Source organism: Pinus tabuliformis, chromosome 5_1, assembly GCF_031772625.1.
Source record: "Pinus tabuliformis cultivar Carrire ecotype Pingquan chromosome 5_1, CPIR1, whole genome shotgun sequence".
NCBI classification, from domain to species: Eukaryota; Viridiplantae; Streptophyta; class Pinopsida; order Pinales; family Pinaceae; genus Pinus; species Pinus tabuliformis.
In genome coordinates, this window is record NC_142305.1 from 570,648,363 (window position 1) to 570,662,274 (window position 13,912).

At 35.8% G+C, this 13,912-nt stretch overlaps 3 protein-coding genes across 3 annotated transcripts; 2 read left to right on the plus strand and 1 right to left on the minus strand.

The window, feature by feature from the left end:
- Positions 1 to 3,598: 3,598 nt before the first annotated feature.
- On the plus strand, positions 3,599 to 5,770 carry LOC149166115 (uncharacterized). The gene is made up of 6 exons (XM_089432461.1): positions 3,599 to 3,734; positions 3,862 to 4,308; positions 4,511 to 4,572; positions 4,785 to 4,868; positions 5,027 to 5,129; positions 5,320 to 5,770. Exons 1-6 carry the CDS (start codon positions 3,639 to 3,641, stop codon positions 5,347 to 5,349), a joined length of 822 nt encoding a protein of 273 aa, XP_089288587.1. The 5' UTR covers positions 3,599 to 3,638; the 3' UTR covers positions 5,350 to 5,770.
- On the plus strand, positions 5,699 to 7,501 carry LOC149166116 (uncharacterized). Its single transcript, XM_089432462.1, has 4 exons — positions 5,699 to 5,838; positions 6,117 to 6,272; positions 6,546 to 6,605; positions 6,928 to 7,501. The coding sequence occupies exons 1-4, from the start codon at positions 5,769 to 5,771 to the stop codon at positions 7,164 to 7,166; spliced, it is 525 nt and encodes a 174-aa protein (XP_089288588.1). The 5' UTR covers positions 5,699 to 5,768; the 3' UTR covers positions 7,167 to 7,501.
- A 1,408-nt stretch (positions 7,502 to 8,909) lies between these two features.
- On the minus strand, positions 8,910 to 9,801 carry LOC149166117 (ribonuclease 3-like). Its single transcript, XM_089431288.1, has 2 exons — positions 9,635 to 9,801; positions 8,910 to 9,372 (listed from the first exon to the last, which is right to left on the minus strand). Exons 1-2 carry the CDS (start codon positions 9,788 to 9,790, stop codon positions 9,292 to 9,294), a joined length of 237 nt encoding a protein of 78 aa, XP_089287414.1. The 5' UTR covers positions 9,791 to 9,801; the 3' UTR covers positions 8,910 to 9,291.
- Positions 9,802 to 13,912: the final 4,111 nt, after the last annotated feature.

Consider the following 13,912-nt stretch of genomic DNA (forward strand, 5'->3'; position numbering starts at 1 on the left):
TTCTAAATACCCGTCGTCCTTCGCTGTCCAACTACTGTGTAATCGCCGGAAAACCTACCACTGCTGTCGTCGAAAATATCTGTGGTGATATCCGTTTGATGTTCGTTTTCCTTTGAATGGTCAACGGAGGTGACCCATCAACAATCGTGACGTTCAGCGATAGTATAACAGTTATTTGTATATATATATCGTGAAACATTTATTATAACATTTATTTATATATAATATATATAATATATATAACATATATATAATTATATTATATATTATATATAATTTAATTAATTAAATTTATTTATTTATTTATATATAATATATATAGCATATATATATATATAATTATATTATATATAATATATATAATTTAATTAATTAAATTTATTTTAATTAATTAAAAGTTTTATATATATATATATATAAAAGAAGAAGTTAATTTAATTAATTAAATTAATTTTAATTAATTAAATGTTATATATATAAAATTTAATTTAATTAATTAAATTTATTTTAATTAATTAAAATTTATTTTAGCTAAATTAATAAAAAAAAAGGGAGGAGGGAAAAATATTTTAGCTGGCAAATAAATACACGCCTCCGCAAACCCGCTCAATGTCGACAATGACAATGGCGGATTTCCAAAAAAGGTTGTTGGATGCAGAGCAAAAGATAAATAACAACCACGACGAGGTCAGTAAAAGATTAAATGAAGTCGAGAGCAAGCTGGGGGAGCAAGCGGACAAAATCAAAAATCTTGAAGATACGACAAATCGAATAGAGATAAAAATGGAAAGTCAACATGTCCAAACAAAAGTAAACTTCAAAGAGGTCTTAACAATGCTAAAAGTTCTGTGTAAAAGGTCGAATTGTACGCCCGAACAACTACTGAAAGAAGGTGAAGAGAATCAAGAACATGTCTCGTCGGATTCAACTAAGTCCACAGACTCTCATGACAAGGTTGAATCCCCAAAAAAATCAGCGACACCCCACCAAGAAGCAAGTAACACAGTCTTTACAAACAAGCAACTCTGGGATAACTTTACCAATCAACACCCTTTTTTCGCTCAACCAGTGGCAACATACCAGCAAAGGGCAAAAGTCGAGATGCTTAAATCGATGGAAACGAAAAAAACAATGTTGCATGGATAAATAAAGCAGAAGAATACTTTGAAATATATGACATCACTGACGATGACGAAAAGCTCAGACATGCATCCATGAAAATGGAGGGAGAAGCATATAACTGGTATATGTGGTGGAAAAAGACAACACATGTCATTAGCTGGAGGAAATTTAAAGATGCATTCTTCAAAAGATTCCAAGGTGTAAAGGAAGAAGAGTTCTTTTCAAAACTCATCAAACTACGACAAAAAGGAAGTGTCGATGAATACACTCAAGAATGGGAGACCTTAGTAACACGAGTACCTGGGTTATCAGAATCTCGTCTAATTCAGTCATACATCTCGGGACTCAAAACCCATTTACAAGTAGAACTTGAGATGCATGATATTACATCTATAGAAGAAGCAAGACGAAAAGCAAAAACAGCTGAAAAGAAATCCGAACCAATATTTTGGTCAACAGCGGAAAAAGCTTATGCAAGACGAAGGATACCCCAGTATGTGGACTCAAATAATACAAGGTATGTTCCACCACATCGTCGTGAAGATGAAAAATCTAATGTGGAAATGCAAAGGATAAAAGAGGGTAAATGTAAACGTTGTGGTGAGAAGTGGGACCCCAAACATAGATGTGCTAAAGGAAAAGAACCAAAGAACCTATATAATTGTGAAGCAACCAATGATTCAAACAGTGAAGATTATGACGTAGAAGACACAGAAGACGCTCCAGAATTTTCACCAGAACTAGATGATGGAAGTATTCCACAAGTATCATTATCAGCTATGACAGGTATATCACAACCTCAGACTTTAAAGTTAAAAGGACACATAAAGAAGAACAACGTAGTGGTTCTCGTCGACTCTGGAAGCACACACAATTTTCTAGATGCAACCGTGGCAAAGAGACTCAATATATTTTCATTTCCCTTACCAAACATGAAAGTGATGATAGCTAACGGTAAGAAGATTGAAAAGGTGGGAAAATGCCATAAGGTTAAATTGCAGATTCAAGACTTCAGTTTAGAGTCTCCGTTTTTCACAGTACCGTTAGGAGGAGTAGATGTAGTCTTAGGTATCCAATGGTTACGAACTTTAGGTATTTATGCCGCCAACCATCAAGTACAATTTATAAAATTCAAATGGGGAGGTCAGAAGTACAAGCTACACGGATTTCAACCACCAGAAAATCAAGTTACATCATCATCCCAGATGATGAAGCTGAGTTGAAGAAGAGCACCTGCTTATGCAATACAATGTCACCAATTAGAAATGTTATCTGCAAATATGACCAGAGAAGAATCACCAGAGATTCAAGACCTACCTATGAAGATGCCGCCTAGTAGGGAAATTGAGCGTAGAACAGAAGTTAAAGCAAGATCAGACCTTGTCAACATCAAGCCATACTGATATCCACATCTCCAAAAAACGGAAATTGAGAGATTAATCCAAAACCTTTTACAGTATGTGACATTGATTATCTTGGAATATCTGCTCAAGTGGAAGGACTTCCCAAAGAAGACGTTCTTGGGAGAATGAAGCATTTTGTCATCAACATCCGTCGTTGCGCATGCTTTGAGGACAAAGCATTCTTTCGAGAGGAAGGCAATGTTATGTAAAAAAATTAGTTAATTTTAGGTTTAGTTAGATGAAAGGGCACGATCATAAGATCATGCCCTTTCCTAAAGGGTGCCCATGGCGGTATATAAGCCAGGCAGCCCACTGTAAAACAATCATCATCTGTCTATTCATTTATTAATAAAATATTTCTATATATATATTTCTGTTATCTGGAAGTTTTACACTTCAAAGCATCACATTCCACAATAAAGGTTTTTGTGAAGTCCGGTGTAGCTAAGACCGGTGCTTGGCACATTGCCTCTTTAAGATGTTCAAAGGCCTTTGTTGCTTCTGGAGTCCATGAAAATGAATCTTTCTTCAATAATGTTGTTAGAGGTGCTGTTATTCTCCCATAATTCTTAACAAACTTGCGATAATACCCTGTCAACCCAAGAAATCCTCGCAGATGCTTTATGGATGTGGGAATTTTCCATTCCTTAATGGCTTTAATTTTGCTAGGGTCTACCTTAACTCCTTCATGAGATACAATATGACCCAAATATTCCACCTCCTGGACTCCAAAGAAACATTTGGATTTTTTTGCATATAATTGTTTCTCCTCCAATAGTTGTAGCACCCTGTCAACATGTTCAACATGATCCTTCCAAGACTCGCTGTAGATTAGTATATCATCAAAAAATACTAACACAAATTTTCTAAGGAATGGTTTGAAAATTGAATTCATCAAACCTTGAAATGTTGAAGGTGCATTGGTAAGGCCAAAAGGCATGACCAAAAATTCATAATGACCCTCATGAGTTCTAAATGCCGTTTTCGGAATGTCTTCAATCTTCATTCTGATTTGATGATATCCCGAACGAAGATCCAACTTGGTGAAGTAAATTGATCCATGCAATTCATCCAGTAATTCATCAATAACAGGGTTCGAACCAGACTGGGGATATGTCTGTTGAACAGGAGAAGCAGTCTAATTTAATTCTTGAAGGAGATGACGCATCAAAGCATCCTCAAACAGAAAACAATCCAATGGCTACTGAGGTATGTTCACCATTGCATGTGTTGTTTTTTGCTCATCCTGAATGATTATTTCCTTTGAATGAACATTTATGAAAAACAAGCATAATGAAAGATTGCCATTATAATGCAATATCTGATTCTATTCCAGGGGGTCAAAAGGGTATCCAATCCACTTTCTACTCGGTTGAAATCAAAGAAGGTTAACTCCACTGTCCCAGAAAATGGTAGAACTACAGAATCTCAGAACCAGAAGTTAAGAAATTCTCAGAAATCAAGTACTTTCTTAAAGGGAAACCCAAAAGCTACAACCAGAAATACTATAGATACAAATTCAAAATCTAAGAAAAATACGGTAGAGGTATCGGAAGCTGATAAAGGCGAAACCACGTTGCCTGCTTCAAACAATCCCCTTCGTAGGTCAGTTAACCATGGATCTGCAAGATCAAATTACACTGTTCCACAGCCATTTGCTTTGGCAACTGACAAAAGGGCTTTTACTGGAGTTCGACCTGCTGATAATGAAATTGTTGAGGGCAAAGATAAGCGTACCGTTGCAAATAGTATCACATCTTCCTCAGTTTCCAAAAAGACACAGGTAAAAATGATCAAAGCAGGCTTGGTGGATCTATCCTTTAAAAATTATTAAGGAAATATGAAGGGGGGTGTAAAGCTTGATTATTTTGATGGTGTCTGTGATGGGCACATTGCAGTTAATGTATACATAGTTACAATTTTTTTAATATGTGCTCGGCATATCAATTAGTACACATCCTCACCATTTATTTTATGGTTGTTAGTTGGTTGTGAGAACTGCTTCGACCCAAACACCTGGAAAATCTTTGCGTTCTGAGAGCTTGAAGTAAGTCACTTCATCCTTGTTTGTCTGATATCTCCTGGCATATTTTGGCCAGAACAAAGAAGGCCCAGAAAGTAGTACTTTGTTTTGTATTTCAAGACTTATGCTTGTTTTGTGCTGGAAAACATTATTGCCTGGAATTTAATATTAAAATAACTCTTTAATCTGATTTAGTGGTGGAAACATATTGTAAACACTTTTTCTTGTTTTTCCAGGGTGCATGAGCAAAGTATAAAGGTTCCCACACATGTAGATTCAAAGAATGATGAGGAGGAAGACAGCTGTTCTGTTGGCTCCTCGTATCCTTCCATTTGTAAAATTATATGATTGTAAACACAGTAATATGATGTTGAATTATCAGTGAGCAGTATGGCCATTTGATCTTTTTTGGCATAATTGCTTTTGTTTGTAGCTTGCTATTGTCTTTTGCATGTGTGTTGTTCTTAATGAGTTTCAGAACTGCAACTCCAACCCAAGCTTTGAAGGACGGATCAGGCAATGGTGCCTCAGGCATTAGCTTCAGTTTTAGATGTGATGAGCGAGCAGAGAAACGGAAAGCGGTATATTTTATTGTGTTTGGTTTGAATTTATTTGTTTTCTCAATGTCAATGCTTTTAAACATTACTAAGTATCACTCCAGAGTGAATTTAGAGTTGCTATAAACAGTATTATGCTGATATTATGTTTGATTTAATTTACTGATAATTGGGAAGGCATGAACATATATTATCATCGCTTGTTTTCAAGCAGGGCTGCAAATCGACATTCAAGGGAAGCTGAAAGATCTTATTTGCGAGGCGATCACAGCACTGCTAGGAATATTTCTCTAAAATCAAAAGAGGAACATTTGGCTGCAGATAAACTAAATGCTAAGGCAGCTGCAGATATTCTTCAAATTAGAAATGAAAAACATAAGGACATTTGGAAGTTAGATCTCCATGGGCTTCATGCAACAGAAGCGGTGCAGGCCTTGGAATTGCGATTGGAATTGGGCGCACCCGTTGTTTACTACTAAGGGAAAAAGAGGTGGTCACCCTTGGTCGGTGATGGTCGTTGGGGTTCCATACCCACTATATAGGAGCAGCTGAGAGGTGAGGACAGGACAAGACATATCGTAGAAGGAAAAAAGTTCCAATCTTCTTCTCATCTTGTACTGTCCTCCTTGCGAGTCGCTTTAATTCCACGCGAACTTTTTATACATGACAGACTCAGTCCGTATTAGACCATCAATTCAATTCGTGTTTCAGGTCCCTTTGTTGATTTTGGGAGGTAAGATTCTCTGATCCCATTCTCATATTTCATATAAGTTTTATTAGTGGGACACTTGTTTTCAGGAGCTTTTCCATTTTATTTTCAGTGGGTCGTATCTGAAACTGGGATCCGGTGGACCCATTACAATCCTATTTTTTCCTATGCATTATCCTCTGTGTTTCTGAACGCAATTTTGCCAATTGGGGTAGGTAGAGAAGACGGCTAATACATCTATAAGGAATGCGAGTGCAAGTTGTGGGGGCATCAAACTGTTTTGGGTGTCTGTGAGTGTGCAGATTTGGGTAAATGTGGAAGACTAAAGCGTGGTTGCAGTATAGCTTTTTGGGCTTCCTGCATTGATAATCTAGCGACCCAGTTTTTATTTTGTCTGGAATCTATAGTTCAATTTGATTTCTTGGTCACCTGGATCATTGATATGGAAGAAGCCAATGGTAAGCAAGCATTCTGGTTCTTGCCTTTTTATTTAGCTGAAAGTTAATTTATTCCGACATAATTTTTCGTTTCTGGTTTTCGAGCTTGTTTATGTGATGGGCATGTGTGCACACACCCATCAGTGCCTTATTAGACGAGATATACGTACAAACCCAAACACATATAATATGCAAATACCCATTCTTTAAACTGAAAACAGTGTGTTTCAATACAAGAAATGAGGAAATAGGAGGACCTTGTTATGACAATTTATCACATGTTTTCTGATGCAGTTGTAGAATCCAAGGATGGGACCATTTCTGCAGCATCGGCATATACAGGTCATCATGAAGGTCAGATTTTGCTAGGTTATGCTTGATAACAATATTTTATGCTACTTTTCAATGGATTTGTTCTATTTGGGATCATGAAGATCGGTGCAGAAATATGCATATAATTTGCAGAGTGATGTTCTTTTACGGATTTTTAGACAAACTTTTGTTTTTCAAAGATGAATTCTGCGATTTGAAATCTAATCCACAATAGAAAAAGCCACGAGGCATGGATGGGGAAAATTATTTAGCAGCTTTTCAAGTGGACAAATTTTTTAGCAGCTCTTCAAATGAGTCTCGTATCTGCTTCCTAAATTTCCTGTTTTTTGTTGTTGTTACTCAGCTGTTCAAGACAGAGATATGAAAATCTTGACCAAGGTTGTTGAAGAAGCACACAATGCAGTTAATTGTGGCCATGGTGGGCCTTTTGGTGCGATCGTGGTTCATAATGATGAGGTTATTGCGAGTTGTCACAACATGGTTCTCAAGAACATGGATCCCACTGCACATGCAGAGGTTTCGGAAAAATATTGGGGCAGCGTCTCCTCTTCTAGGACATCCCCGCAGTCTCAGTCTTCATGAAGAGGGAACAGAAATACCACGGGAAGGTTAAGTCCCTCATTGATGGCTTGAGAGACTCCGGTATTCAACTCATCTGAATACGAAAGAATTCTCATTCGCCATTTTTTAATTTTTCAGATGGGAAAAAAACCTATATTTGATCATAAAATTACTCCATGGTTATAACACTAGATGCCAACAAAATATTGCTGTACATTGCCCAATGGGTTTCTGTTGGTGATATGCCATGCCGGAGTTCGCAGCTGGATAATGTATGTGATGGTTAACCCGTTTGGGAATTAGGTCTCTGCATAGGTCAATGAGACTGAAGGATACAATTAATATGAGTACAATGTGGGAGTGCAAACACAACTCTTAGAAAATGCCAAAGTTCAATCTAAAATAACATGAAATGAAGTAAAAAAAGGATACATAATAGGATAGCCACAGTGAAGTTTAGTATTGTTATCCACATGGACATTAACTAAGGAAAAAAAGGCTGACCATACTTATTGAAAAAAAAAATACATAATATCAAGTCTTTCTCGCCATCTCTTCTCTATTTCAGTGAAAGTGATATGTGAAAACCCATCAATCTCTGATGTAAGTTTCATGTCTGTTAAGCAAGTCACATGATGGTTGTTTTGTAGTTTTTCTCTGTGTTAGGACAGCTTGATCATTTTCATGAGATATGCAAGGGTGTCACTCTTCTTAGACACCGGTACCACTATCCAATTAGGAGAACTTTAGAGGTTGTAGACAATTATACGAGAGACTGTGTACAATTGGATGATCTTTGGGTGCTGAATTACTTCTTAACCAAAATTGGCAGTGAAGGTCAAGTGAACTCATAAGTTATTTTGTTTTCTCTATTCTAAAATTTGAAACTGAATTCAAAACCTTGACTGTTTTCCTTACACATTCCTGAATTCAAAACCTTGACTGTTTTCCTTACACATTTGTTTTTCTGGGCACTGTTTTGTATGGAGGGTTCTTGCTTGAATCCCCTTGTTTTGTATGGAGGGTTCTTGCTTGAATCCCCTTTGTTATTTTATTTTTGGATGAACCTAAATAAAATCTTTCCCCATTTCTACTTTCTACTTTTGAGTGTGTAGAAAAAGGTGAATTGATATCCTTCAGTATCTTTCCAGACACCCTAGATTCCTCAGCAGCTGCTAAAAGGTCCCCACTAATAATGTGCCACAGTTTTTGGTAGAAATCAATAGGGAAACCAACAGGCCTGGGGCCCTTACCAATTTCCATTGAGTACACAACTGATCTCAGTTCTTCATGGACGAGGACCCATGTTTAGTCAGAAGCTGCTAAAAGGTCCCTACTAATAATGTGCCACAGTTTTTGGTAGAAATCAATAGGGAAACCAACAGGCCTGGGGCCCTTACCAATTTCCATTGAGGACACAACTGATCTCAGTTCTTCCTGGACGAGGACCCATGTTTAGTCTGCTATCGGGATTTGAGATATCAAAAGGCTCTGTTAGCAGGTTTTGGTGGTAAGATTTTGCTGCTGTCTTAATACACAGAGCTGATCTGAGTTCTTCTTTCCAGCCTTATTCTATATGTCCTGTTTGCTTCTCTTCTCCCTTCGGTAGTTGTGTGAAAGAAAGCAGTTGTCACGGACCAGAGCTTTCCCCCTTCACGGTTCATTCATCAGACAACACCAGTAGGCTATGATATCCTCATGGCTGTGCCTTTATGGTCCTCAGACCTTTCTATTCTTTTTCCTCATGGCTAAGATCTTGTTTTTAGATATATAGGTCCATTTTTATAGGAGATTGCTTTTGCACTCCCCTTTGGAGCAATTGTATGTATGTGGAAGGAAAAGCAATTATGATATCGCTATTGATTTGCCAAACCATTGTTACGTACTTTTTCAGGTCTGAAGATGTGTAACTTGGATCTCTTTGCTCCTTCTAGGCTTGAACCAACATCTCTTTAAGAGAAATTCAACAATTCTAATTTAATAATCCTATCGGCCTCTCTTTGTACCTTTTGGGACAATTGCTAGTATAGTATACTTGTGAAGAAATAGATTGAAGAGTAATATAGTATACTTGTGAAGGATGGAAGGAATTGCTATCGTGGCAATAATGAGGATAGCTGCTGTCATTGAATTGTGGCCACAGACCCTAAATCAAGAAATTGGACGGAGGCTTTCCCGCTGTAGGATAGCAGCAGCCAGCCTTTGTATGGCAAGAGGATCCTGGCCACTGTTAAAACAATACACATGAGTGATTCGATGTCAAATTTTTTTTTTTAATTAAGGTCCGTAATGTATAATGTATAAGGGTCTGTCATGAAAATTGAAATTTTGTTTTTTATAGAGAAAAAAAAAAAATTACTATACAAAATATCTCAATAATATTTACTCGAAAAAAATCTAAAAACAGTATTTAAAATAAATCCATACTAGCGTATAATTTGATTTGAAACCATAAAAAAATATAAATAATTTGATTCGAAACCATCTACCTGCTGAACAAAGTAGAAGAAATCAAAGTAGTAGTGATAATCAGGGTGCAGTGATTGTACTCCATCCAATTTGGCGGCGCCAATGAAAAAGAATGCTATGAATAGAGCTTGTACAGTCTTAGTCATGGACGATCCCATGAGCATGTTAAAGCCCATGGCGGATCCTGGTATCTGCTGCTGCTCTAGTGACAGATGGGTATCGCGAGGCTGTGTATATAGAATAAGTTCAGCGTGACTCATAAGTTCAGCGTAAATTATGGTCGCAACGCCCGGGAATATTCGGATAATCAAACGAATGTTAGGCTCAAATTGAGGGTCAAAATAAATGATATGATATGATTGATATTTTAAAGTCTATCGGACTGACTAAAAATAGTCTATTAGACTTAAAAAAGAGAAGAAATATAGCAGTTCAATTGTTAATGTGCATGAATAAATAATTCACCTATCAAATAGATGAATCAAAAAATGATTTGATAATTGAACATAATTAGAGTGTAGATTTCCAAATAGTGAAGAAAATTTAAATGGAATGTGAATTTTGACCATTAGTTGATGTAATGTGCTGACAACTTGCCTGCCCTTAATTTCAAACAAAAGATTTTATTGCTATGGTAGAAAGGCGTTTGTCACTTTTAATGGATGTGAAGGTTTGTCACTTGTAGTAGTAGTGTTTGAATTATGTTTTATGTTGGAAATAGATTCACCACTATCAAAAATCTATAATGCATCTAAAATTTTGAAATTTGAAAATTACAACTTAAATATGCATTGCCTGTAATTTTTCAATGTTAAAACGCTGAATTTCTCCAGTCCAATCAAATCAACCGTAAATGGGCAGAAAGTCTAAACAAATTCCGGTGGATATTTTTGGTTATTAGTTGTGATTTTATCAAGGTGTCTTTTAGAGTTTAGTGCATAAGGAATATATTAAATGGTGTTTAAATCAATATTATTAATAATAATAAAATTTTATGTGGATGAAGATAGTGTTAAATTTTAATGTTTTTCTTAAAGTATAAATTGATTAATAAAAAAATATTTTTTAATTTTATTTTTAATAAAATATTGTGATTAAATTTTTTAAATTACTTGTATTTTATAAATAAGGTTTCTAATTATTTGTATTATTAAAAAAATTTAAGTGTGTTTAATTTATAATAGATATTTTAAAATTTCAATTTAATTATCAGTGATTGTTATGTGAATGGTAGAGATTTAATTCTATAAAATATGTCGAAATATTTATAATAATATTCACATATCAAGAATTAAAATTTACCTCTTAATTACTTATGTTCTTACCTCTTAATTACTTATGTTCTTTTAATTATTTTTTTTGGATAAACCCTATCCAGTCATTTGTGCTAATTAATAACTCCAATTCCAGGGCCCGACGGGCTCTAATTTAAATTTCTATGATGGATAAAAAAATGCCAGATTCAATCTCAGAATCCTGGTGACACGTCACAATACGCACAATAATTCCAGTCTTACTAAACAAATGCAAGTTGCAACTATGGTTAGACATGCTAATGCGGCAAATTTATCTGTGCGTTTAAATTTGGGAAAAACAGTTTCTGGCGCTTATCCAATGGCGGTTACTATTAATTTCTATCGTGGGAAGTCGGATCAGTTACTGTTAGAATTTTACCGTTGCAATTCCGGTTAATCTAATATTCTGTAAAATTGACGGATTAAATAAAACCAGAGACAGTCCCCTCAAAATCAGCTGAGCGTTGGATATGATGACACGTATGGCGGTTTTTAGAGAGTGGTGGTTTCGATGCATGTGAAATATTATCGCATATCTCCGGAAAATGCGAAGCAATTCCCTGGACGATTAAAAGTGGCTGGAATTCCCACAAAAAAAAGTTCAAAAAACCTTGTAGAGGCAGAATCGTGTTTTTATGGTGGAAATGGATTCAACACCATCAAAAACGTTTAAGAGAATCGTTTTTTTGAAATTTAGCAACTATAATTTGGATTTACAAAAATGACAGCTTAACTATATTGTATTCTATTTCTATATATATGTAAAAAAAAAATTTAAATGAAGAATTTTTTTAAGATTATATTGAAGAATATTATATATTTTATGTGTGTTTTTTAAAGGATTCTATGGAAATTTGTAAGTCATTTTTTTTTTCCATACGATTGTGGAAATTTGTAAGTCATTTTTTTTCCATACGATTGTGTTTTTAAATAAAGAAAAGCTATTGTTTTGATTTTAAAAATAAATTTAGTATTTTTATTATTTGTAAGGTAATAACATAATTTTAAGTTAAAATATAAATATTTTGATTAGTCGAAAGAGTCCAAGTCATAACTCATCTAATTTTAGATGAGAATTTGAATTCTTTTTTCAATTGTTTTGAATTGAAATTCTAGTATTTGTAACCCTGTTGAGTTATGAAATAGAGTTTTTTCATAGTATTTTTAACAATGTTGAGTTATAGAGTAGAGTTTTAATTCATGTTAGAGTTTTTTTTTTCTTTAACAAGGTTGGATAGTGGATATATTACCAAAGGTTGTGATGGAGCAAGCTCCTATTACAATCGGTTGTAGCATAAAAAGAAACTAAACAATGAAAAGGGCGCGCAGTACCTTCTCCTATGCATGATTTCAAAACTTCATATATTTTTATGACTATTTTTGAGTACTTCCTAACATACTGACCTACTAATAAAGCAAATTTACATATCATGGATTCTCTGAGAGTTTTTCATGGCTTCATGGCTTGTAAACTGACTGCTCCTGAGATGGTTGTTTCTCCTTGTCATAGTTGACCGAGTTCTCTCCTTCATTGCTCATAGTGTTGTTTTTGTAGTATGTCACTACTTCTTCTAAGTGCTTGCATTTAGTTTTTAGCACCATGATCTCTTCTTTCTGCATTTCCATGTTCCTTTTCTGGTAGCTATACTCCATTCTCATTTCTGATCTGATCTCCTTAAGTGACTCTTGTAGTCGATTGATCATAAATTTGTTCGCTTTGCATGTTGGACATGCATCATTCCTCGCTTCCTTTTCAATGGGGTTGAATTCCATTTGATTTGTTTTCTTCTTCTTCCTCTTGTGCTGCTTTCTATTCCTTGTATTGTTGTGCTCCCTGTGTCTTGTTTTTCCTGAGATAATTCTTCTTTTGTTGTTGATGCCTTCATGTCTTTTGTCCTGCACTTTACTACTTGCTGTAGCTTGGCTATCCTAAATGTGACAGTCAGGAAGAAGAGTCATTGAGGAGGGAGGAGTTAAGAGGCGGGGATGATCGTTTGTGGGGGAGTGCGGATGGGAGCTGAGGATTTGCGCAGCAAGGATGGGTGGAAGTTTGGAGGAGAAGACAGGATGTTGAATTCATGGGCAGTGAAGAATAAACAAGGAGGAGCTTAGGAAAGGTGGAGGCACTTGGAGCAGAACAGGGGAGATGAAGAGCGATTCAAACATACAGCTTTGCCTTGAACTGGAGTTGCATGATATGTTGCATTTCCAAATGTATTTGTAGAGGTTGTGGGCTGCCCAAAGCCTATCGCCGATAGGATAGATTGCTGCGTGGTTCTTGTGACCAAGATCGCGATCGTCATTGCTACCAACACTAATGCGATTTTTTGAGTTGCTATCATGTTTCCTCTGAGCCCTCGTGACTTTCTGCTTATCATCGCAGAGATATGCCTTTCGTTGATTTCTGACTGCTCCTTTTTTTTTAATTTCTTTTATGAGTGCACTTTGTACCTTGTTTTTGATAGAAATCATGCTTATGATCTTTTCATGAAGGTTATGGGACAGAGTTGTGATATTCCTCATGGTTTTCCTGAACGCTCCCTTCATTTCTTTTCACTACTTGATTAACGAAATGGTCTGCCTGTTGGTTGTGGGTTCGCAAGACATGTCTGAAGATTACATCTCCAAAACCTTCTTAATTCTTCCTGATTCTCCTATATATTTTATTCATGAACTCATTGCTTGGATTTTTGTGACGAGCCATTGCCTCTATTATTATGGCTGAGTCTCTTATTATAATGGGATCTTGTATCGCTCTTTTATTTATTATTCTCCTTCCCATTAACGGGTTGTAGGCTTCGGCCTTATTATTTGAGACTTCTCTAAGTCCCCGTTCATATGTAACATTTTCTTTCCCATCTGGATAAAAAATAATTCCCCCTACCCCTGCTTTTCTAGGATTATGTTTGGAGGCCCCATCAAAGTAGAGACAATGTCTTCTCTGATTTTTTTACAAGTTGCGAATTCCTCTTCATTAATTCTCATTTTCCAGCTATTTTATGA

What these genes read in the sequence shown, in the direction of transcription:
- LOC149166115 (XM_089432461.1), top strand. Translation starts at nt 3,639, where the DNA reads ATGTCTGTTGAACAGGAGAAGCAGTCTAATTTAATTCTTGAAGGAGAT. An exon ending in TTGCGTTCTGAGAGCTTGAA is followed by an intron (nt 4,573 to 4,784) that starts GTAAGTCACTTC and finishes TTGTTTTTCCAG; the next exon opens with GGTGCATGAGCAAAGTATAA. An exon ending in AGCTGTTCTGTTGGCTCCTC is followed by an intron (nt 4,869 to 5,026) that starts GTATCCTTCCAT and finishes AATGAGTTTCAG; the next exon opens with AACTGCAACTCCAACCCAAG.
- LOC149166116 (XM_089432462.1), top strand. Translation starts at nt 5,769, where the DNA reads ATGACAGACTCAGTCCGTATTAGACCATCAATTCAATTCGTGTTTCAG. An exon ending in TGATATGGAAGAAGCCAATG is followed by an intron (nt 6,273 to 6,545) that starts GTAAGCAAGCAT and finishes TTTCTGATGCAG; the next exon opens with TTGTAGAATCCAAGGATGGG. An exon ending in ATATACAGGTCATCATGAAG is followed by an intron (nt 6,606 to 6,927) that starts GTCAGATTTTGC and finishes GTTGTTACTCAG; the next exon opens with CTGTTCAAGACAGAGATATG.
- LOC149166117 (XM_089431288.1), bottom strand. Translation starts at nt 9,790, where the DNA reads ATGGGCTTTAACATGCTCATGGGATCGTCCATGACTAAGACTGTACAA. An exon ending in TCTTCTACTTTGTTCAGCAG is followed by an intron (nt 9,373 to 9,634) that starts GTAGATGGTTTC and finishes TTGTTTTAACAG; the next exon opens with TGGCCAGGATCCTCTTGCCA.